General features: G+C 42.2%; 1 protein-coding gene across 1 annotated transcript in view; it reads right to left on the minus strand.

Annotated features, from left to right (window-relative positions):
- cdkal1 (CDK5 regulatory subunit associated protein 1-like 1) overlaps positions 1-26580 on the minus strand; it is a 303497-nt gene that overhangs the window by 19767 nt on the left and 257150 nt on the right. Inside the window, exon 13 of the mRNA XM_034208587.1 lies at positions 1027-1110. Coding sequence (XP_034064478.1) covers positions 1027-1110 — 84 coding nt within the window. The remainder of the gene's footprint in view (positions 1-1026; positions 1111-26580) is intronic.

The raw sequence follows: 26580 nt of genomic DNA on the forward strand, positions 1-26580 counted from the left end.
GGATTCATCCGATGCAAAAGTATCAACAAACATCAAGCGTGTTGAATTGTCCTTTGACAGACGCTGATATCCATGCCAGCCAATGACACATTATTTTAAGTTTGATCACAAAATGTTGGATAACTACATATGTCGTATACATAGACTATAAATGGACGTAGTGTCCGTGACGTCACCCATAGGTTTCTGCAGAGTTGCTGAGAAGCCCTTAGTAGGCGGAGTCGGCCGCTGCCGTCTCGACAGTGATATCAGAGTATAACTCCCGCCTGATCCAAATAAGGGCAAAGAGGCGGAGCCGAGGCGGCATAAGATAAGTCCGATATTTAAATGAAGAATACTCCACAGGGCCGCCCCACCCTACACGCAGATCACGCAGACTGCGTGGGGCCTTAACCTCGCGGAGGGCGCCTCACCTTCGGGAGGGGGCCTCATCTGAAGCGCAAATGCGGTGCACCTTTATGCGCCGCAATTAGTGCAAGCGCGCCAAGCTCCGTCGACGCTCGCGAAACAGAGGGTCTCATCACATAACTTTGCATGGGGCCACCCTGATACTCCACCAGGCACCAACACAACAAACACGTCCGAGTTCAAGTTGTGTTCCCCGGATCAGCCATCCTGGAGCTAACAGAGCTAGCAGAGGGACAGAAAGCTAGAAGCAGCAGTCACGCAGAGACCTGTCCATCAAAGTGACCACACCCTAATTTATGCAAAAACGTTAAGACCTAATATTACTAAAAGAGGTGCGTTATAAAAAAATGCACTCCCAAATCCATTGTCATAAAGGTGGAATCTAACTATATCCAGAATAATTTGTATTGCATCCAGGGGTAGAAACATGTTTATTTCTGCTGTAAAGTTGGGCATTTTAACATGGGGGGTCTATGGAAATTGCCCCTTTCTGCAGCCATCCCCTATCGGCCAATAGATGAACTGCAGTTTGTGGCACTTTCTTATGGGCTTCCCGGCTCTGCCCCAGAGTTTGCCGCTTGGTCGTATAGAGTAAGCACACTTGAACCATTATCTTACCTGTTGGTAGAACTTGTTGTGAGACACATAGTATTGGGCATCAAATGACTCCTCTGTCACCAGCACATGTTGCCTCTCCCCTACCTACAGACAGAGAAAGAGAGAAAACATTTATCAGACAACACATATCGAAACAGTTTATTGACTAATAACACATAATTTGTCTTTCAAGCCGCATTAGTACAAATGGGTTTTATCTATAGATCTGTATGTGTGCATGTCTTCAGCTGTATGCCAACTACCTAACCTGACCTCAGCAAAACAACAGGATAAATATCCCTGCTAATCATTTAGGACCCTCTTTATGTCTCATCTCTAAAGAAAAGTATCTCTGCATCTGGTTTTGGGAGGTGTTGTCTGATCACATAAGTGCCTTTTTTTTCTTGCCAGTAATGTTCTTTAGAGTGAGAAAGAGTCCATATTTATTTGAACATTTACTGATTTGACTATATCGAAACACTGGAAAATAATTATTTTTGTTTACTGTATGAACAGTAAATATGAATGAGTATCTACTGTTCATATGGAAGCACTGGCTATGAATGAACGTATTGTGTTGGATAGGCCAAATGTGGGGCTCAGTAAATTCTAAGGTTTTATTGAACACAAGCAAGTTGCCTTTGTCACACAACATTCAATACGATCCCAATTCAATCAAAGTTTTGCTCTTAGGCTCTATTTTTTCATGTTTTCTGTTGGTGCAGTTCACCATTTAATTACAATCTCAAGGTTGCCAAGATACTTAAATTGTAGTACTTTGGCTGGGAGAACATTGAGTTCTATCAAACTATCAAAACTCACAAGGCTATACAAGACACTATTAAAATACTTAAAGCAAATCTACTATTCAGGAAATCAGAAAATGAAATACAACAACAAGGCCACCCAATCAAGACATTTTGTAAGAGACACAATGAAAGGAAGTCATTTTCTGTAGAAAAATGTTGTTGACTCAAAGAGGGAGAAAGAGAAAAATCAAAGGTTTGATGGTTTAGCCAGGCATGAATAAAACCAATGTTGGATTGACAGTAAGGGAAATATATTTTGTCACATGGATGAACAAAGTCAATATTGTTGATAGCATGGTCGAATGGATCTCCTCAAGTGTCCTGATTGATGAACATTTAATCTTGGATGTATTTTAAAACATTGACCTGAACTGAAAACAATGTTATAGGTGAGAAGCAGCGCATTTATTTTGCCATGACAAATTGGCATAAAGACAAGCCATTGATCTTGTCATGTAAGGCACCATCACAGAAGGAACCATCACACCTGGGTTTCAGCAACATACTGTACATGTACAGTACAGAGTGTCCTGGAAGCTCAGTGGGCAGTATTTGCATTTCAACTGTGTCAGTGATGAGCGCTGTAAAACTGTGCTGACTGATCATTTCCTTAGCAATATGTCAGAGCCTTAGAAGTCATGGCTCTGACACATTGCTCAGGGTGTTTCCATTTTTGCAGACACTCATCTTCTCTGCTCTTTTCTTCCCTCCTTATCGTTGTGCTTCCATCCCTCTCTCGGGGCATTTTCTTTGTTGTTAATACCTCTCTTGCTTCCACTATAACTCCCTCTCATCCTCCGCTCCTTTAAAAAAAAAAAAACTGATTTTACTGTGTGTGTGTGTGTGTGTGTGTGTCCAACACAGACAGCACCTGCACAGGCATGCTGACAGACTTAAAAGGAGACCAAATAAATCACTGTTTCCTGCAAACAGAGCAATTTTCAGAAATAGGGTGGAAAGAAAATATCCTTTGAACATTATTATTGGATGGCAAACATTTGAATCAGACGTTTTGTTTTAAATCCTTTGCACTGAAGGCTGATGTCTCTGCACTAAGCCTAAAATCTAGTAACAAATAAGACCATTTCATAGTTTTGTAATTATTTTTAAGAAAGAAAAAAATATGTTTTGAAAAAACCTAAAGATAACTTGCTTGATAAGATTGTATCATTCTGTTAACCATCAACCACTAACACATGACTTTTGTTTGTTCTTAGTTTGTAAGTTCTCATTTCCCCCAGGTGTTGACAGGTGAATCACTTTGGTGGGAAAAAAGAAAACCAAAAGCATTTCTTCACAGATTCTCCCACTCAATTCAGTAAATATCAAACACACATAGCAGTGCTCTCTTTAAAAGTTAAGTAGATGATGGATCATCATGAGCTATTTAGCTCTCTATTTACCAAAGCCTCTAAAGGTTTTAATTTAGATTTAATTAATACACTGTATACCAGAAGGGATATCTGGATTACCAGAAGGGATATCTGGATGAACGGAAGGCTAGATGTGATGTGTACGATGTGAATTTGTGTGAATCTGCCTGACTTAATGATAACTAATCCAGCCCTAAACAACCAGTGAGGAGCAATGATCGAGGATTAAAGTATATCCTAATATGTTGATTGAACTGTGAAATAAGAGGATGATCATGCATGCACACACCCTGGCATAGACCGATGACTTATATGAGAATGAAGTGAATTCATTAAATGCAAAGTTCATGAGATGCACACACTTCTGTGCACCACGCCATGCGCTGTGTGTATGTATTTGTATGCAGTGTAGGTGTCTGCATATGAGAGCGCTGCATTTAGATTTGTATTTACTCCAGGTATTGACATTTCTTACAGAATACCAACCAAGGTGCGTTTGTCTATGTCTCTGCATAGTGACACGTTTATTTACTTTGCCATCCAGAGATAACATCCCATGATAAACAGCAGATTCACTACAGATTTGTGGGATCATGAGTTTAATTGATAATAAATCCACATCACAACAGGGATAATGAAAGAACTGTGAATTTTAGTCACAAACACAGGAGCAATTCGCAAAAATTATAACGGCATCCGTGGAATTTTTATTTATTTATTTTAAAGTGGAAGTGGATTATGTTTCTACTGAAGCAGCCAGCCTGTTGCATAGGATTAATTATAAGAAACTCATAGTCAGTGTCAAACGAAAATAATAACACCAAAGTAGTAGGCAATGGCATACAGTAGGCTGATTTTAAATGTTTATGGTATCGATGAATTTAAGAAAGCAACACGTTAAGGATGGATATCCTTTACAAAAATGTCCCATTCAATTTATTTGAATGTCCTTCAGCACGACTGTGGTCTTAATACAAATGAAGAGACATTTAAACTCACAGTGCCACACACATAGCCTATAGCTACAACAAGGACAAACTACGTTATCAAGACCTATTCTAAAAAATGCTTACTCTTTAAAGCTCACACTAAATCATCATGTTATATTCTGTATATTGATATTATATGACATAATGTAGAGGATTTTATTCATCCATTTGACTCCAGGTTATGAGTCAATGTTCTAATTCAATAATGTAAAGTGCTCAAGGAGGTACATTGTGACACCATTCAAACAGCTATGATGGCACCTAGTCTAAATTAAACTTGCTGCTCATTGGGTGTAGGTATCCCCAGATATTGCTACAAATATATAATCATTACACACTTTAATTTAATATGCATCAACACTAAAAAAACTACTAATTAGTGGGACTTATCAGCATTAGTTATTTTTTAGCATTAATTGGCAGGTTATAAACAACAACTCAATCATTGTGGTTAAGACTCAGAACTCTCATAACATGATAACAAGATAATGTCCTAAAAAAAACTTCAAAATGTAATTGTATCATTGAACCATACATTAGAGTCATTTTTTTTACAAAAAATGTTATCCCAATTTGTTTGCAGCTTTTTATCATTAGTACAATTTACCACAGTGTTTGACAAAGCCATCTGATAACTGTACCCTCAAAGGAGTGACTTGAAGGCTTATGCAACACCAAAGCTAATCTGCATTGTCCCACTCATTGTACATTTATTTGTGACCCACTGATTTTTACCAATGGCGGTATATGACATGTCTTTTGGCTCACAAATTATATATGTACAATTGGACTACTGCAATGGTGTCTTCACAGGTCTCACTAAAACATCTATTAGGAAGCTGCAGCTGATTCAGAACGCCGCTGCTCGAGTCCTCACTAACACTAAGAAAGTGGATCACATCACTCCTGTTCTGAAGTCTTTACACTGGCTTCCTGTGTGTCAAAGAATAGATTTCAAAATACTGCTGCTGGTTTATAAAGCACTGAATGGTTTAGGCCCAAAATACATTTCTGACCTCCTGCTAAATTATGAACCATCCAGATCTCTCAGGTCTTCAGGGACTGGTCAGCTTTCTGTCTCCAGAGTTTGAACTAAACATGGTAAAGCAGCGTTTAGTTATTATGCTCCAAATATCTGGAACAAACTCCCAGAAACCTGCAGGTCCGCTGCAACTCTGACTACTTTTAAATCCAGACTAAAGACTTTTCTTTTTGCCGCTGCTTTTAATTGAACTATTCACATCTTAAAATGCCATTTTCTTAATGTATTTCGTTTTTTGTAAAGCACTTTGAATTGCCTTGTGTTGAAAGGTGCTATATAAATAAACTTGCCTTGCCTACAATTAGCAGCATATGTACTCGCACACAATCATCATCCGTTCAACACAGACCCCCACACACAGACTTGTGTAGCCCCCTGTAGAAACAGATTTGGTTTTGTTTCCTGCTAAACAATCGTTGCAGGGAGTGATTTAACAGGGCTAAAGAGAGATGCTCTGATCTTCGGGAAGTTCACTTTGAATAAGCCTCTTGAAAGAGGAAGACAATATGCCGTGTTGGTTTTGGTATTTTGTTCTACCCCCAAAGTCAAAACCAAAGTAGAGTAAAGAGACTCAAACTTTTGAGTGTTTGCCACAAAGACAGAGGGGATTAAGGTTTGCTTTGGTTTCAGAAAATCAGACAAGCAGTCAGTGCCTCTGCATCTAGTACAGCAAATGTGTTGTCTCTGTGTCCACTTAAAATCAATTCAAACACCATGTCACAATTCCATCAGATTAATGATAAAAACCTGGAGGACATTATACAACTTCTGAAATCCTCCTCTTGCTGCCTTGATATTATTCCAACAGGATTTTTCAAAGATGTTTTCCGTTGCATGGCCTCAGATCTACTTCATATAGTAAACAAATATCTTCACTCAGGTATTTTTCCACAGGCCCTGAAAACTGCAGTCATTAAACCGCTCTTAAAAAAGAATAATCTAGATGCTTCAGTAATGAACAATTACAGGCCCATATCAAACCTGCCATTTCTAGGTAAAATCATTGAAAAAGTTGTTTTTCAACAGTTGAGTAATTTCTAGCATTTAAATAACTGTTTCGATGTGTTCCAGTCAGGCTTTCGTCTAAACCACAGCACTGAGACTGCTCTTGTAAAGGTCTTCAATGACATCCACTTAAACACAGACAGTGGCAGAACTTCAGTGTTAGTATTATTAGATCTCAGTGCTGCGTTTGACACTGTTGACCACAACATATTACTAGACCGACTGGAAAACTGGGTGGGACTTTCGGAAACAGTTCTAAATTGGTTTGAATCCTACTGAAAGGACAGAAACAACTTTGTTTCTATAGGTAAATACACATCTGAGTTGACAAATATGACATGTGGGGTACCTCAAGGCTCCATCTTGGGGCCTCTTCTCTTTTAACATCTACATGCTACCACTGGCTCAGATAATGAAAAACAACAAAATAAGTTACCATAGCTATGCGGATGACACACACATTTACGTAACAATTTCACCAGGAGACTATGCTCCAATTCAAACACTGAGTAAGTGCATTGAACAAATCAATGACTGGATGTGTCAGAACTTTCTCCAATTAAACAAAGATAAAACTGAGGTAATGGTTTTTGGAGTCAAGGCAGAACGTATAAAAGTTAGCGCTGAGCTTCAGTGTGCAATGTTCAAAACAACAGATAAAGCCAGAAATCTAGGTGTAGTCATGGACTCTGACCTGAGTTTCAACAGTCACATTAAAACAGTTACTAAATCAGCCTACTATCACCTAAATAATACGTATATCTAGGATTAAAAGACTAATGTCACAGCAGGATTTGGAAAAACTTGTCCATGCTTTTATCTTCAGTAGACTGGACTACTGTAATGGTGTCTTCACAGGTCTCACTAAAAAATCTATTAGAAAGCTGCAGCTGATTCAGAACGCTGCTGCTCGAGTCCTCACTAACACTAAGAAAGTGGATCACATCACTCCTGTTCTGAAGTCTTTACACTGGCTTTCTGTGTATCAAAGAATAGATTTCAAAATACTGCTGCTGGTTTATAAACAGGGCTGCACATAACTGGTGCGCAGGTGCGCATGCGCACCTCCGCCAAAAAAAGAGCACCGTGTCATTTGAAAAAAGGCGCATTTGCGTACCAACATTAAGAGAGAGAGAGGGAGAGAGAGAAGAGAGAGAAGGGAGAAGAGAAAAGAGAGAAGAGAGGAGAGAGAAAAGAGAAGAGAGAGAGAGAGATAAATATATTTGCGAGTTGCATATGAACCTATGATATGAACTCAGGGCCGGCCCGTAGCACTGGCGTAATAGATGTTCGCCTAGGGCGCGAGATCTGGGAGAAAAAAAAAAATGTTTGACCGTTGGTGCTCATCCTAATTTTCGGCCTTGATGTAACGATATTCACAATTAAGTAAATGTAACACCCTTTTCACCCCGGTTACACGTTTCATTTGCCCTGTATGATGGACGCTGTAAGTGATGAAAATGGGGGATGTTGGCTTATCTGGCGCCCGCAGCTCACAGCCAAAATGCGAGTGAGAGAGGGAGGGTGCGCTGCGCCGGTACCGGCGCTGTTGTTATTAGGATCTGGTGCTAGCTGCTCTAACGGATATAAGAAGAAGATGTTTCTACAATAATGTGGAGGGAGAGTCCTCTCCAGTCAGACTGAGAGGCTGATAACTACAGCTCAGTGAGTGTTCAGATAGTTAACTTTAGTCTAAGTTCAAACGGTTTGGTCACAATTTATGTAAACACATATTTCCAAGGCACTCCTTTATAATTATTGGGATAAACAGGTTTGAAATCATTCCAATGTATATACTATAGGACAGTAACCAAAAATATCCTTTAAAACTGGAGAGATAAAAAAAAATGCATAAACAAATAAATGTTAAGTTAAAATAAGATATGAATGAACAACACAAATAAAATAAGTTACATTCATTTGTTATTGGCTATGGTAGGTTATTGGTTATGTTCACATACTTATTTGATTACATCCACTTTTCTAAGATGACAACAGAGACTTTCGACCCAAAACCAGCAGCTAATCGCAGACTCAACCAGAGAGGAAGTAGTAGGCCTACATCATCAGCTACCATGTCTGACAGAGAGGAAGACAGTGAGGAGAACAGTCAGGAGGGTAGTGATGACAGCTTGTAGGATTACTGGTCGTGCTAATGTTGTCTTGTGTTCACTTCTGCACGTGTGTCTGGCAAATAAAGTCAAGACCCCCTCAAAAGTTACAGTTTCTTTCATTTTAAGGATGAGCACCAAGCAACATCTCCAGGTGCTCCTTTGAGAACCAGGGCAAAAAAGTGATGTGCACCCCTGTTTATAAAGCTTTGAATGGTTTCGGCCCAAAATACATTTCTGACCTCCTGCTAAATTATGAACCATCCAGATCTCTCAGGTCTTCAGGGACTGGTCAGCTTTCTGTCCCCAGAGTCAGAACTAAACATGGAGAAGCAGCGTTCAGTTATTATGCTCCAAATATCTGGAACAAACTCCCAGAAACCTGCAGGTCCGCTGCAACTCTGACTACTTTTAAATCCAGGCTGAAGACTTATCTTTTTGCCGCTGCTTTTAATTGAACTATTCACATCTTAAACTGCACTGTAACTTTTATCCATGTACTTTTTCTTTTAATGTTTATTTTATTATCTTTTCTTTTTAATGACTGATTTTAAATGCCATTTTCTTAATGTCTTTCATTTTTTGTAAAGCACTTTGAATTGCCTTGTGTTGAAAGGTGCTATATAAATAAACTTGCCTTGCCTTGCCTTGCCTTGCCTTGGTTAAATGTCGGTGGTGATGGATGTAAAATCAACACAGATCAAAGTTATTCAAATGTAAAACAAGGCCTGAACATTAATAAATAACGCAGGGAAATGCACTAAAAATTCAAGACATTTAGGAAGACAGGATGGAAAGATAGATCACAATGAACTGAAATGGAAGGTATTAAAGCAAATGAAATTTGAAAGCAGTTTTTCAAATGACTCATGCCATTTACTCTTTAAATAACAGAATTGTGTGAGAGTTGTTTCAAATCTCTGTCCCCCGCAAAGCCTTTGAAAAGACGTCTAGACCAATTACATGTTCACACACACATGCACACCCTGTTGTATTTTTCAAACTCAGCCATCAGTAGCGGCGGAAGGTACTTTTTCCAGTCATAAATCTGACTCCTTATCTGTCTGTTCATGCTCTGCACTGCAGGAGTGTAATGATATCAGGAAATAGCTACTTTGGCAGCTAGGAGACTGACTCACTATCTAGCTGGCTGCACTAAAGAAAGGAAATGTTAACTGCTGCAAGGTTTACAATCCGATACGACTGGCTCCAACAATCTATTATCTCAAATTAGTCATGATGTTTGAATTATTGGTGGCCACTTGAAAGTTTGATAAAATACAAAAGACTATGATGAGGAATAATTCATGCAGTTTGGTTAAGGTAAAGCCTTTGAAATGTTGATTACACAAGGATAAATCAAGAGAAGAAAAGGAAGGAAATAGTGCAATTAAGAACTTTAGAGATTTGGAAATGAATGACAATTTATGAAAGAATGGTTGAAGGTGACTCCTTCAGCTTTAACCAGAACTAGAGACATGAACTATTGGAAGTGAGACAGTGGACTGAGACTTCTGTTAGAGGGACACATGGTATCATTATCCAAACACCTGAAATAGTGCAGTGGGTGTGTTTGATAGAAATAGAGAATATATGAACATTTTTATTTCTGTTATGTTTATTCAGATGGTAGGGGTGTAACGATACACTTACCGAAATTATTCGTGTGTGCCGAAGTGTACCGAACTAATATAACGTTAAACGTAAAATATTGAGAACGTGAACAACTTTTTGGAAATAATCTCAGGTGCTGCGTTGCAGCATTCAGAGTAATTTGCTCACATTGGGTTCAACGCGTCATAGAGCAAGCAAGTCATTCCATTGGACGAGAGGCATACTATGAGAGCTGGTCAGAGGGATGCGTTCAAAATTAGTCAGTAATTTGAGGAACTGGCGAAATGGCGAACGCAGATAAAGTTGAGCTTGAAAATCCTCCAGCATCATTGAAGTCTCCGGTTTGGGAACATTTTGGTTTCGCAGTTACGTACAAGGATGACGGACAAAGACAGGTGGACCGAACCAAAGCTGTTTGTCGGCATTGTTCAACTAACATTGGTTACGCGGCTGGCAATACATCAAGCTAGCACACTCATTTGAAAAGGCATCACCCGAACGTGAATATCACCGGTACCAAAAGAAAAAAGACTGAAGTGCAAACCCAACTCCCAATAGCATTTAAGCCTCCACCACTCGCAAAAAGTTCAGACCGAGCCAAAGCTATTACAAACGCCAATTATCCTTATGTTGCCATGTTAGCAAAGCGCTACCTGGCTGTATCTGCTACTACCTCTGTCCCTAGCGAGAGGGTGTTCTCCACAGCAGGAGACATTGTTAGTGCCAGCAGATCTGCCCTTTCGACAAGTTAATTTTTCTTTCAAAAAACATGAAAATACAATGACAAGCAAGTCCTAATGTCAAACTGGCTGCAACTGGTACTAGTACAGTTCAAATACAGATTATTTCAGTTAATCGAAATGCTGCACCTTAATGTTTATTTTATTATATTTTGTATTTATTTGAGTGAATATTCACAGTTTAATAATAATTAAAAACCCAAAACTAATAGTTTATGTTTTGTGAGTACTAGTACAGTAAAGTTCAAATACAGATTATTTCAGTTCATCGAAATGCTACAACTTAATGTTTATTTTATTATATTTATTTGAGTGAATACATTATTCACAGTTAAATAATAATTAAAAAAAACAAAAAAATATTTTATGTTTTGTGATAATTTGTTCTGCTGTACCGAAAACGTACCGAACCGAACCGTGACCTAAAAACCGAGGTACGTACCGAACCGAAATGTTTGTGAACCGTTTGTGAACACCCCTATCAGATGGATATACAACATCCACCTATGTTTTTTTTAATTCACATACATCATGTAAGCAATACTTTGTTTCTGCAAATATGCATGACATAAACCTCAAACTAAAAACTATAGCAGTCTGTTAATCTTTTAAATATCATAGCAGAATACACTACAAGTCTGCAAGTTAATATTGATCTTACTCAAAGCCTTAAATTCCATATAAATAGCTAAATATATTGCCAAAAGTGTATTTGCATAATTAAATCAACATTTGGAACCTTAAATATTTCTCAGTAGCAAAGAGGATTGTTTTATACAATACAAAACTGTATTTGTATGACCTTTTGCAAGTTTTAGAATAAATGAATGACGAACAAAAAGTAGATGCATAATGTATGACAGAGTAAGACAAATGAGGTACAATATGTGCCCTGGCTTTAATTCAGCCTTTTTTCTTGTTTCTGTGTGTGAGTGTGTCTCTGCCAAGAGAAACTTTGATAGCATGATACATAGAAAATTATGCACACAGACCCAACTAAAGTATTATAAAATATTTTAACAAACAAAGATCCCGTCACAACCAGAACACTGAGCTTCTCTTAGGCAAGTTTAACAACAATTACCCTGATAAACCTCACCGAATACACACTGGGCTGGAACTTCACAAACGGTGTGTGTGTGTGTGTGTGTGTTTTGAGGCTATACACCAGACCTTTAATGCTTTCTTGGCTCTCAGATTCACCCCCACCCTCTCTCTCTCTCTGAACAGGGCTGTTGAAATATGAGAGGTTTTTGCCAGGACATAATGCTGTGCACCTGCATCACATCTACAACCCCCCTCCCCCCCCCCCAGGCCTTTTCGAGCCTTCCCAAAGCTCACAAGACTATGCTTCACACACACACACCCTAAAACAAAGAACACAAATGGTTGAACTTAGAATAACAATGAGCTTTTGATTCCATGAAAACTAGATAGCAAGGTAAACAGGAGAAATGTGAGTCAATGACTAAGACGTTTTTAAGCAAGGAGAGACAAGCAAGTCAGTACCCAAAAGACCTACGGAATAGGGAGTTAGAAACCAGAGGAAACATATGAACCTGTTCACCTCACTTGTGATACAGTTAACAAACACTGCCAACGACAACTTAAGTGTTAGCCTTACAAGCACTCCTGGCTAAGCTTGTACTTACAGAACAGGCTTTCCAATAATGGGGAAAGACACTCTAACCCCTAGTTTCCACCGGGTCCGTCTGCGGCGCGTTACGGCCGCGTTGCGGCTGCGTTGCGGCTGCGCCGCGGTGTCCGCAAGGATCGCGGCTGCTCTAGTCAATGGGTGCTATTCCACCAGACGCAACGGCGTTACGGCTCAGAAGCGTCCCAGAAGTGTCTCGCCGCTTGGCTCCGCTCGAAATAGGATTGAAATCTATTTTTCGACGCGACGCAGCCGTAAGGTAATGTCGGGCAGGCAGGAAGTGGAACGTTCAGAGCATATATATTAGGGCTGTCAGTCGATTAAAATATTTAATCGCGATTAATCGCATGATTGTCCATAGTTAATCGCGATTAATCGCACATTTTTGATCTGTTCTAAATGTACCTTAGAGGAATATTTTTCAAGTTTTTAATGCTCTTATCAACATATGAGTGGACAAATATGTTTTATGCTAATGTTTATTATCATTTGAACAATGACAAATATTCTCATGAATATTAAACACAACAACCTGTGTGTGTGTGTGTGTGTGTGTGTGTGTGTGTGTGTGTGTGTGTGTGTGTGTGTGTGTGATGGATGGATGGATCGTTGGAGCTATGTGCAACTCAAGGCATATGCTCGAGAACGGGAGCTGCCTGGACGCTGCAATCATGTTGCGCACTATCCGTGCTGAGTGTGCTGACTTTTCGTACAATGTCCCACTGTCTGGCTTCCTGCATAAAGTCAAGTGCTCGGCGCAGTTGTGGCGAAATGTCGCTCCTCTGTTTTCATTTAAACAGCTCCATATCGGTTAGCGCAGCTAGCTAGCACCAGATGCTAACAACAACAATGCACGTAAGGTCTCTCTCTCGCTCACTCGGGCCACACATACACACACCCTCCCGGTCCTCCAGATGGCCAGTCGGTGCCTGCCGGTGAGCGTGGAAGTGTGTATGTGCCACAAGCGGGCGGCAGGAGCGGGGCTGTCAGCATCAGCTTGTAGATCAGGGGTGCCCAACCAGTCGATCGCGATCGACCGGTCGATCGCGAGGAGATTCCCAGTCGATCGCGAGATGTGTCTAAAAATAGAACAACAACATTCTGTTTTATCGTTAATGTCCTATAACATAATCTTCCCGTGCCAGAATAATGCACTTGAACGCATCAAAGCTTTGTGATTGGCCAGCGTGACCCCATGTGTCGGGGCGTGGCTGGTGAGCAGTGGGCACTATTTCGCTGACATTGTCCGTGTCAACAGGAGTGACAGTCCGCACACAAGACCGCAATTATGGCAGAAGCAAAAAAGCCCAAAATATATAATTTTCACTCCGAGTGGGAGGATGATTATTTGTGTATCTATTCCAATTCAAAGTCCATCTGTCTCATCTGCAATGCGAGCGTGGCTTTATCGAAGAAGGGTAATTTAGGAGCGGCATTTCAAAACAGTGCACAAACGCTAAGAGACGGAATTCCCTCCTAATTCTGCCCTACGCTCCCAAAAGGGGAGGGGCCTGAAAGGACAGCTAAATGCACAGCAGTCCATTTCCACCAGGCCCAACAACAAGAGCAAGGCTGCTACCACAGCATCTTATCGTGTCAGGCACGTTCTTGCGAAACACATGAAGTCTTTCAAAGACGGCGAAGTTGTGAAAGAAGCTTTCCTGGAGGCTGCCGACGCGCTTTTGGGGGACAGTAAAAATAACAGGAGCATTTCAACAGGTTTTTGATATAATAAAAACTCAAGTTAGATACCGTTATTAATCAGCTGTAAGTTTTTGTTTGTTTGAACTTATTCATTACAATTATTGTACAAAATGGTATAAGAATGCACACATTAAGATCTATTCTGTTTAAATTGATTATAGTCTATTATAAATTCAGGTTAAGAAACTAGTGTTGCTTGCATCCTATTTTAAAGGCATTTATTGTTATACTCTACTAAAATGCAACAAAAAAAGGGTTTGATTCTATTAATTTTGTCTTTTTTATTGCACTTTGGCAGCAGATTCCTGTGTAGCTTCAGATCTGAGTTGTCTTATTAGTAAGCCTAATTTATACTTTTGTAGCAACACTATTTTTATATAATGGCAAAGAAAGGGTTCAGAGTCTTTTCTTTTTTCCCTGTGTCAGCACTGTTCAATGTTTCTTGAAAACATTACCCACTGTAGTATGTGACGTGTGAATAAACTCCAACTCCGTATCAACAACACTGTTGTGTAACATCAGTGAAATACTTGTATGTGTGTAGATTAGAAAGAGGTAAGATAAAGGATCTGCAGTATTTTATGAAGTATTCATCGTACAAAGGTCAGTTTTATACAAGTAGAAGTGTGTATTTACCTGCAGTAGGCTGTCAGTAATGGCTACTCCTCTCTATTTGGACTGGTAGATCTCGGCAGACTGGCAACTTTAAAAGTAGCTCTCGGTTAAAAAAAGGTTGGGCACCCCTGTTGTAGATGGTATTTTAAACTCGATGCGCTCTGAAACTACGGGGCGACCGAGGACAAAAAATACACATGCGTTAATCGCGTTAAAATAATTAGTGGCGTTATTAACGCGTTAACTTGACAGCCCTAATATATATATATATGCTATATATCAGGCATCCTCAAACTACGGACTCCGGTCCGGATCCGGACCGAACCACCACTGTCTCCGGACTCTGAGCAAATTATACTTTTCATATGTATTATCTCTCTGTATTATATGTGAGACATCGCCACAACGCATTCGCAACGAGTCAAAATTCTCCGCTATGTCCACTGCAAACAGCGCTCTGCATGTCTGACTGTTCCACTGTGTTCCACCTGTGTGTGTCAACGCTTTGGTCCAATCACATTCAGCATCCAGTCAGTGTTTTTTTCCCCCAAACAATCTGCAAATCAGAGGCACAGTAGGGCGGGTCTTCGCGGAATGCGGGTGGGAAAAATATGTGTGTCTCTTTCAACCTGTCTAAGTCAGAGCGAGAATTAAAAAAAAAAAAAATCAGAGCGAGAGTTAATAGCTCATCTAGTTCCATCTGTACTGTAGCTAGTAGCCTAGTTTCACCTACCGGGGTGGCAACTGACACCCTAAAAATAGGCCTTGCCACCCCAGCTGCCACCCCAGTTGGCAGCTTTGTTTTGAAAGAAAAGTTGTGGCTCATCGGACATTTATGAGAGAAAGTCTCTAATGTCCGAGTGCAAGTGAATGCAGCACAAGATGCACGTCATGCACGTCCCCCGGTCCTGGCGCGAGCGTGGACATACGATTGGCGGCGATTTCATTTTGAACTGGACGGCGCAAAACGAGAAGCATTCGGACCCAAGCACTGAAGGAATGAGGTATTTGCGGTCTACAATGACAGAGAAGAGACTGTCAGTTTGGCTGTACTCAGCATTGAATCAAAACGCACTAAAGCTGTTGATCTTAATACGTTTGTGAGGCGTTTTGCTGAACAAGATGGTAATCGTCGCATTCAGCTGTAATAGACATGTCAACTTGATGCTCTGCTCACGGATGAGCATACACAACTATTAAGATGATGACCTTACGTGTGTAAATATATTTTTTTTTTCTTTGAGGGGGTCTGCCCCCAAAAACAGTTTTAAGTCCTGAGAAAGTCAAATAAGACGGTGTGTAAAACTACACTGCCCAGCCAAAAAAAAGTAACCACTTTAATTGAACTAGGCCAGTAGGTAAGGACTTTCCACTGGATAATAACTGCAGTATAAAAGAATGCATGTCTGAAGTGATGGAGACCATGTTGAAGGCAAACAAAAAGAGGAAATAACAGGTCAAATCAAGCAAATCCCCTCTCAGATTCCACAGCAACCAGAAGAACATAAATACTGGCTGGTGATTTGATTCATCAGCTTTGTGATGGAATAAAAAATGCACAGTGCATTTCCTTAGCTGTGGGTGAGTCCACTGACACCACTGACAATGCTCAGTTGCTGGTGTTTGTGAGTTTTTATGATGAGGCAAAGGGGGAGTTTGTTGAAGATGTGTTGGGCCTGACGAACCTCAGTGGACACACAAGAGGGAATACATTTATAAAGCAATAATGGGAATGCTGAATGAAAGAGGGTGCAGCTGCCTTTATTCATAACTGTGCAGCTCTTACACTGCGACTCTGAGGGGTCAAGCACAGACGCAATAACAATGAAAACTGCTGCATACAGATTATTTTTGTTTTTGCAACCTCGTGTTAAGAATCTTGTTGCAATTGTTTAAAAGTTTGAATGACCGTAATAAACGGACCTTTGTCTTATTGAAACATTTATTTTGGAACTTTAAGATTTGTATTTGAGTACCCCTGCTATATATACTGTACATACACACACACAAACTCATTTTGCAGACCCTATCCCTCCGTAGTCGTTCAAGTAGGAGGAGAAATGCCAGCGTTCTCCTCCGGTTTACAGGCACTGTGTAAATGATATATATAGAATAATGATGATGATTTTACCACTAAAATACAGCAACACATCTTTGATTCATGTCGTTTATAACTGGGATATTACAATTATTATTAACTTTGTCTGTACAAAGTAGTCTGTCCAGGAAATATGCTCAAATCAACTGAAACTGCGAGCCGGCAGGCAAGACGCTCCGCTTCTGAAATGCTTCTGAAACGCGCCCGGTAGGGTATGACGCCGGAGGAGGCCGGACCAAAACCGCGGCGCAGCCGTTACGCGACGCAGACGGACCCGGTGGAAACTAGGGGTTACTGTGCTCAAATTAAACAAAGCCCTGTGGTTTGTTTTCAGGAATGCTGAGGTTACAAAATGTACTCTGTCAATCAAGGATGTTTCATTGAGTGGAAGAAATAATGTCAAACATGAAAGTTAGTTTGAAACACAATGGAGCAGCAATGGGCAACTTAAAATGTCTCAACCTTCAATGTTGATGCAGGTTTAGTTATTCTAAAATACTCTTTAACATTCTCATGGCTCTTCTAAATATGTTGACTAAAACGTCCAAGAGCTACTTAATCCAAAAGGCAATACATCTCTCAATCAAATCTTTTTTTCTGAGTAACTTATTTTTCTTAGATCAACCTGGTACTGTAAATTGGATTCAATTGGATTTATCGGTAACAAAGTTCCATCAAAGTACCCACCATTTTTTAAAAATAGGTTCATTGTGATTCACAGAAATTTCGGTGAACAACTTCAAAGCACACTATTAATACTTATACTATTTCTACCCAAACATGCATACACCTACTAAATCTAAAAGGATGACCAATGAATACATAGTGTACTGTCTGCAAGAGACACATGTTCTAATGTCTGGTTACAACTGGTTATAAAATATGAATGTCAAAGAAATGTGTTGATGTGAGCACTTTTCGTCTATATCGTGCATAGTGAAACTTTACTCCTTTAAAACATATATATATATATATATATATGTATATATAAAATTGTGAATACATTACAGTAGCAACACAAATACCCTAATATCAATACTCGTGCTCTGCTGATCTTTGACCAAACACACGTGAATCTATGTATACAAAAACTGTTTGTAGGCACAGTTACACAAAATCAGACACATCCACACTTGATTGCCTCATCAATTTCAGCTATCCAACAGAAAAGACACTCTATTCTGTCACCAGTGTGACAGATCTAGTTTATCAGAGGAAATAGATAGATGTCTCACACACACACACACACACACACACACACACACACACACACACACACACACACACACACACACACACACACACACACACACACACACACACACACACACACACACACACACACACACACACACACACACACACACACACACACACACACACACACACACACACACACACACACACACACACACACACACACACACACACACACACACACACACACACACAAGCCTGTAGGCGTTTTAATATCTCAGATGCTGGAATGAATCATATCAAAATAGAGACATGGCAGAAAACACATAATGAAAGCCTCAGTAACATCAGTTACTAAAATACATGACAAAGAGACGCACGAAAACACAGAAACACACAATCAAAATTAGACAAACAGTAACATTTGTGTATATTTTATCCTATACAAATGTATGCCTTAAAGCCAAAAAATAGAGAGAGTCAGGGACAAAGTATTGGCACAGAATAAAATGTTAGAAACTTTGCTGAACAGAACAAGAGGGATATTTGTCACTTCTAATCGCAAGTTGTAATAATAACTGGACAATTGCTTAACTTGATTGAAACCTAAAAAATGAATCCTACAGAGATCTACCTGGTGGTTTATGTATGTCACCTTACATTACAGCAGATATTGCAGATCTCACTTTGTGACAGACAAGGCAACTAATACCCCTTGGCCTACAGTACACCTATACTTGTTCTTATGCCACGTGCAATATGTATAAGCATTGATCATGTGTTTCTTTCCTCTGTTTGAATGGTTTAAATTGATATATAATACCACGTACAGTAGCCACAGTGATTGGAAATCGTAAAAACATTCCATATTTCTTTATTTATTCATCCACTGAGCTGCTTGTTTGACAGAATATGCGTATGTGTGTGCCTGTGGGGATCAAGCCCTTGGCATTACAGAATCTATGTGTCTAAAATGGTGTGTGTTGGCAACTGCGGCATCAATCAGAGCTCAGCTGTGATTGTCAGGCTGATTGTCCGTTATGTCCCTGTGGACCTGGAGGCCTTGGTGTGTAATTCATGTGCACATTTGTGAGTTAGTGAGAGAGGGGTAGAGAGTGTAAGGAAGTGCAAGTGTAATGCACACATCCATACATCCACATTAATCTATAATTGCAGCTGAAACTAAGGCTATGGCAATAGAAGTATGATTATGACTATCACTGGAGGCCACACCTGAAGACCCAACAAATCATACATGCATAGGAAGGCCTATCTAGCCAACGCGTCTGATTGCTGTTCAAGGCCAGCCCTCCAGTCCTGCTATTAGAATGAGAGAAATGAATGTATGTGTTTTGATAAGGGAGAAAAAAACATGAGCTGTGAGGCCATCCTGGTGGGTCTGTGGGATAAGGCGAGGATCATGTACTCCTAATGCCTGATTGGTTTAAAAGCCAGCTCATGACCTTTGGTGCATGAACTAAGTCTCCTTGCTTAATTTCCCCCGACTTTTAGTAATTGTGCAAATCCAAATAAAAAGGTGATAAAGGTGATTGGGAATTTGGTTGGAAACTGATAAGACGCCAAGAGGAGAAAGAAGAGGAGGAAAACAGCAGTCTGTCAATAACAGACTTCAAATGCTTTTCTAAGGAGAAAGGGTGGAAGACATTGTTAGTTGTTTGTGTTAAACTCTGCCTTTGTAGTATAGACTAAAATTCCAACAGTTAGCGAGGATAGGTAAGTAACATTTCCAAAAGTAGTGAGGGACCTTCATGAAGAATAATAGGTTTTATTTTATTTTGTGTATTTTTGTTAAAACTGCTACAGAGAGGTGAAAATCTAAATGAATGGTCCGTTTTTAGGCTGTAGTGTGTACATTGCATTTTATTTAGAGATTTTGGTTATATCATTTTTATTGATGAGCTTTAAGCTTCTTACACACCAAACTGACACCAAAGAACACGTCCCGACCATAGACTGTATATATAAATGGACGTAGTGTCCGTGACGTCACCCATAGGATTCTGCAGTGTTGCCGTGAAGCCCTTAGTAGGCGGAGTCGGCCACTAACGGCTCGACTGTGACGTCAGAGTCTAATCCCGCCTGCTCCAAATAAGGGCAAAGAGGCGGAGCCGAGGCGGGACCTGCTGCCTCCGAACTGGAAGTAAACAGAGCTAGCTCAGGCTAAGAAGCTAAGCTAACATGAAATACATGCATACCAAGTTACTGCTAACAGTGTAGTTCCCCTATATAAACGTTACATTCATAATCAAATGAGACAATCTGCAAGAGAATTAGCTATATTTTGTTATTCTTAATGCTTGTCATTCACACGTTGAGAAAAGACGGACTCCACCGCCCGGACCTAACGGAGCCGCAGTGGGCTAGCTCCGGGACGCCGGCTGGAGCTAGCCCCCTGCGGCTCCGTTAGCTCCGGCGGCCACCACTGGGATAATTGGGTTCCCTATTAACATTTGCTCCCGTTTAGCAGTATGGGCGACATAGCCATAGACTATAAAAGTCTTACCCAAGGCTGAATCATAAACTAAAATGTATATGTATGCATAAAGGGTTACGTCCTTAGCTGGCTAATAAGTAACAAGCTAAGCTACCAAGCACACAAACACCTGCGAACGGGGTTAACATGTATAATATTATCATTTTAGACTTCTTGGAAGTTCTGTTAGTACATTCAAGCGCACAGCACGACATTTTAATTGTCTGGTATTTGTAACAATATTCCCTAAACGGCACAATCACCACGAACACGGCTAAAGCTAAATGGTCAAGTACAGTACTATGACTAACTAACGTTATAGCCAGGGCTGCACATAACTGGTGCGCATGCGCACCTCCGCCAAAAAAAGAGCACCGGGTCATTTGAAACAAAGCGCATTTGCGTACCAACATTGAGAGAGGGAGAGGGAGAAGAGAAAAGAGAAAATAGATGAGAAGAGAGAGAGAGAGAGAAGAGAGAGAGAGATTTGTATTCTTTTTTTATTCTTTTATTCACAAAGCAAATAACCAAACAGACACATTGTCAGTTCAGACAACGACTGAAAATAAGATCCTCATTCTCCACAGAACACAAAGCATTTTTAAAGCACCACATGACCTCAAATTCTCCCACATTTTTTGTTAAACAAAAGTAACTGTAGTCCGCTTTCAGTCTTGCTTTAACCATCCGCTTGAAAATCGAAACTGCATCGGTATCCAATGATCCCGCAACTTTATTCCTCCTGCTGAGGTAGATGGCCATTTTAGCCTGCCCCAACAAAAAATTCAAAAGCTGACTTTTGCACTTTTGCTTCTGGCTGTACCTCCAACCCAAAATGAACATTGACTTAGAAAAAACCACATTAAACAAAATCAACATCTGAGTGAGTAACTGAAAAAGACAAAGGAGTCGACCACATTCTGTAAAACAATGAAAAATGGTTTCCCTCTGTTCACAGAAAGGACAGGCGTCAGACACTGTAGGGTTGATCACAGAAACAAACGCATTAACAGCTACCGCAGCGTGGAGAATCCTCCACTGGAGGTCCCCACCCCTCTTAGTCAGCGGAGGCTTGTAGAGCGCTCTCCACTCAGGCCTCTGAGCCTCCGTCAGGCCCAGGTGGGCTCTCCACCGGGTGTCCACTCGCTCTTGGAGTCTGCTCTGATTCAGAACCTTTGTCACCAAATAATAAAATGTTTTGTTGGACATGGTGCTAAACTTAAAATCAGTAACATTGTCCAACTTTAACAAAAAACCCTCACAACTGAGATCAGGAAAACATTGCATCTCTGGAAAAGAGTCATTGTCATTTGGAGACTTCAGTCCGTTACAGTGAGCAGCGATCAGCGCCAGCTCTGACTGGCTGAGCTGCTGTTTCCAGCTCTGGAGCAGGAGGCTGACCACCCGGACTGACCTGAGGCTCAGATGTGAGGCCAGGCCTGCAGCGTTGTCCAGACCGGGGCCACACACCTCCACCACCTGGCCCAGCGTGAGGATCCTCTCCTCACAGAGTCTCTGTTGTAGAGAAGGCCCTACTCCACACACAAAACGAGATCCACGGACCACCGGCTCTCTGAGGAGCCAGTACAGTGAGCCACGGCACTCTGGTCTCTCTTTTTTGAGTAGTCCCCACACCTTGAAGAGACCTCCATAGAAACCCGAGAGATTGTTCAGGCGTAATCCTTTCAGGTCCATTAGGAACAGCGACTCAGCCAGACCCAGCCCACCACAGCGCTCCAATAAGGCCCGAGCTACGGGTCTCCAGACCAGGTCAGCAGGTCCAGTCAGGAACCTCTGGACGAACCGGAGCCTGAAGGCCGCCCCTCTGCTTGCCAGGTGAACCAGGCCATGTCCCCCCTCCTCCTTTGGCAGGAACAGGACGCTCTGAGGGACCCAGTGCATGCGGTCCCAGAAGAAGTCCACCATGAGAGCCTGCACCCTGGACAGCAGGTTTACGGGTGGGTCGGTGCACGCCAGCCGGTGAGCCAGCATGGAGGAAACAAGGTTGTTTAAAATAAGGATTCTCCCTTTAAAAGAAAGTTTGGGAAGGATCCACTTCCACTTCTTTAACCGGCCTTCCACTTTCTCTATAAGCCCGTCCCAGTTCTTCAAACAAAATGTGTCATCACCAAGATAAATACCCAGGTACTTTAACCCTGCCCTTTTCCAACCAAGGCCCCCAGGTAACACCAAGCTGTCAATACTGCCCTCTCCTACTGCTAAGGCCTCACTTTTCCCCCAGTTGACTCGAGCAGATGAGATTTTGCAAAAATTGCTCACAGTTTCAGTTAAAACATTGATGTCATCTTGTTTTTTAACAAAGACCATTATGTCATCCGCATACGCAGACAATTTAAAAACATCCCTACAGCCAGGAAAAGAGAAACCCTGTAACTTTGACCTTAACCGGTGTAAAAAAGGCTCTATGGCCAGGGAGTAGAGCATCCCGGACAAAGAGCAGCCCTGTCGGACTCCTCTCTGAGCTTCAAAAGGAGCACACAAACTACCGTTTATCTTCAGTACACTCTCAATGTCCCTGTACAAGACCTGGATCTTGGCTATGAGACCAGAGCTGAACCCAAAAGCTTCCAGCGTCTGCCACAAGTACTGGTGTTCAACTCGGTCAAAAGCCTTTTCTTGGTCTAGAGAAATCAGACCAAGCTCACAGCCCAATGAACCGGAGAAGTCCAAAACATCTCGAATTAAAGTCACGTTGTCAGTTATCAACCTGCTGGGTACACAGTATGTCTGGTCTACGTGAATGACATGCTCCATCACTTTCCTCAGCCTCGTCGCTAACACTTTGGAAAGCAGCTTGTAGTCGGTACAGAGTAGAGACACAGGACGCCAGTTCTTAATCTCCTGCAGGTCTCCTTTCTTAGGGAGGAGAGTGAGCACAGCTCTCCTGCAACTCAGAGGCAACCTCCCGTTACTTAGACTGTCTCTGAGCACACTCAGCAGGTCGTCACCTATAACTGGCCAGAGAGCCTTATAGAAGTCTGCAGGCAGGCCGTCTATGCCAGGAGCCTTCCCACTCTGCATGCTCTGCAGGGCCTCCTGCAACTCCTGGGCAGAGAGCTCCGCCTCCAGCTCAGCATGGTCCTCCTCAGGGACGTTAGGAAGGCCCTCATAGAACGACTGCGCCACCTCTGGCTCGGCCTGGAACTCTGTTCTGTAGAGCTCTTTGTAGAACTCCACAGCACACTGACGAATGTCGGCGGACTCCTGAAGCAGCTGCCCAGCATTGGATCGCAGGGAGTGCATCAGCCTCCTCTGACCATTATTACGCTCGAGACCAAAGAACAAGTGAGAGGGAGCATCCATTTTCACGATGTTCTGAAACCGGGATCTGACCAGAGCACCCTGAGCAGAAAACCCCAGCAGGTCAGACAGAGCTGAGCTTTTACTTTTGAAAACTTCAACATGTTCTCGCTCTCCTGTGGAGTCTGCCAATCCCTGCAGCTCCACCACTTCTCTCTCCAGAGCTCTCAGAGATCTAGCCATGTCCTTTGTGACATTGAAAGTGTACTGTTGGCAAAGCTGCTTGATCTTCACTTTACCTACATCCCACCACTGCTGAAGAGAATTGTACTCTCTCTTAGATAAATGGTAGTTTTCCCAAAAGAATTTAAAAACATTTTAAAAATGGTTGTCGGCCAACAGAGAAGCATTAAAGTGCCAATACGCACTATTACACTTAACATGATTAATAAAAACTGAGACTTGTACAAGGGAATGGTCAGAGATTCCCACTGGACTGATGGAGCAGCTTCTGCTTACATTAATGTGATGATTAAAAACATAGACACGATCCAGCCTAGCCAGAGACAACAGGTTATCCCTAGAGTGCACCCACGTGTACTGCCGCTGGCCCGGGTGGAAGTGCCTCCAAACATCACACAGCTCAAAGCTTTCTGTTAGTCTCATTAAGGCACTCTTCGAGGCCGCATGTGGTTCCTGGTGGTTCCTATCCAGCACAGGGTTCTCTGTGCAGTTGAAGTCACCCCCCAGGAACAGATACTCCCCACTATCACAGGTGCTAAGAGTGTGTTTTAGTTTATCAAAAAACAAAAGCCTCTCCGCGCCCACACTGGGAGCATAAATATTTATAAAACATATTTTAACTTTTTCAAATTCAGCATTTATTTTGAGCAAGTGTCCTGGGATGACCTCATCGACCGTACAGAAGAAGGGTGTAAAGCCCCTCGCAAAGAGAATGGCAACCCCTCCACTATTGCTGCGCTTATGGCTGAAGAAGCCCTCCCCCCCCCATTCCCTCCTCCAGTCACTCTCGTTCTCAGCAGTGCTGTGAGTTTCCTGGAGAAACGTTACATTTAAACTCTTGTTTCCTAATAAAGTAAATAAAGATGCTCTCTTAGCATCCCCTCGAGCAACGTTAATGTTTAAAGAGCCCAGCTTTATGTCACTCATAATGAAATTATAGTTGCATCTTAACAAAATCAAAAACCTGGCTGAAGAAAAATAAAAAATAAAAAATAAAACCAAGATGTACTTATTCATCATTCTTTGCAGTTTCCCCTCTAATCCTCTGAAGTATCTTCTTTAACCGAGCCTTCTCTGGGCCGCTGAAGAAAGGTTCCCCTAAGGCTTCTTTGCGCCGCATGAGAACCCTGGCAGTATTGTGGAAGATCTGCAAATCTGCAAAAAAGTCATCTAACTTCACCCCCCCTCCACCCCTTAGTTTCCGCCAGAAAGGATCTGATCCTCTGGAAAGAATACTCCTCTCCCTTTGCTACCTCAACGATGTCAAAGAATGACTCGCTGTCACTGTCCTCTGAGTCCTCTGAGACTCCCTCTGGCTGAGAGGAGGAACACATCGACTCCTTCTTTGATACCTTCCCTTTCTGAGCCACACTTCCTTTGCTCACTTGTTCGTTTTTCCTTTTAACAGGTAACCTTAACAAATCCTCATCCATTACCACATCCTCCAGAACAGACTCAGCCACTCTCGCTGCAGTGTGCTCACTATCTGCTTTCTGTGTGACCTGAGTGTCTGTGTGTGTGATACTGTGTGTACCGGCTGCCTGTGTGCTTTCCACGTGTGGAACCGTTGGCTCTGCCACGGACCGACTGACCTGCGGTTCCACCACCGGCGTTTCCGCTGCAGGCGCAGACCCGGCCGTGGACAAAGCAACCGGCAGCGGCTCCGACGCGGGTGCGGACCCCAACACCGGCGGCCCGGCCGTGGACAAAGCAACCGGCAGCGGCTCCGCAGCTGGCGCGGGCCCGGCCGTGGACAAAGCACCCGGCAGCGGCCCCGCAGCTGGCGCGGACCCCAGCACCGGCGGCCCGGCCGTGGACAAAGGGACCTGCAGCGGCTCCGCCGCGGGCGCGGACCCCTGCACCGGCGGCCCAGCCGTGGACAAGGCAACCGGTAGCGGCTCCGCCGCGGGCACCGTCGGGCCGGCTGCGAGCGCGGACACCACGGGCACGTCACCCGCCCTCTCCGGGCACGCGCGAATCAGGTGTCCTGCCGCTCCACAACCATAACATTTCAAAATGTCAGACGTAACATGGACAGTATACACAAAATCATCAATTTTAAACTTGAGAGCCAGATTTAGTTCCCCTTCATCCTTTTTCAGGACCATAAGCACCTGTCTCCTAAAAGACACAACGTGCTTGAGGTGCGGGGATTTGCAGCCCAGGGGGATCAACTTAATGGGAGACGCAAGCTGCCCGTGTCGAGCTAGCTCTCTCTCCAACAACTCGTTTCTCAGAAACGGGGGTACATTAGAGATGATTACTTTTTTAGCTGGAGTGACCAGGGGTAGCACGGGTAACAGCGTCCCTTTAATCACTAGCCCGCTCTCCACCAGCTGGTTAGCTTTCTCCGTGCAGTCTAAAAAAAATAACCACTGCACTGTTCATGCGGGAGGCAGATTTAACTCTGCCATATCCCACCACAGCCCCCACAGCCAGACCACACTCCTCCACCGACACATCGACAGGTGGAGAGAGCAATTGTTTGTCTAAACAATTAGACAAACAATTCACCAGTGCAACCAAACAACACCACCAAAAAACACCAAAGTCGGTGAAGTGATGCACAAAGACATAAACTATCACCCAGAGAAAAATGAATTTGTAACAATGGCTTGAAAGTTGT

The sequence above is a fragment of the Gymnodraco acuticeps genome, unplaced genomic scaffold (assembly GCF_902827175.1).
Source record: "Gymnodraco acuticeps unplaced genomic scaffold, fGymAcu1.1, whole genome shotgun sequence".
In the NCBI taxonomy this organism is placed as follows: domain Eukaryota; kingdom Metazoa; phylum Chordata; class Actinopteri; order Perciformes; family Bathydraconidae; genus Gymnodraco; species Gymnodraco acuticeps.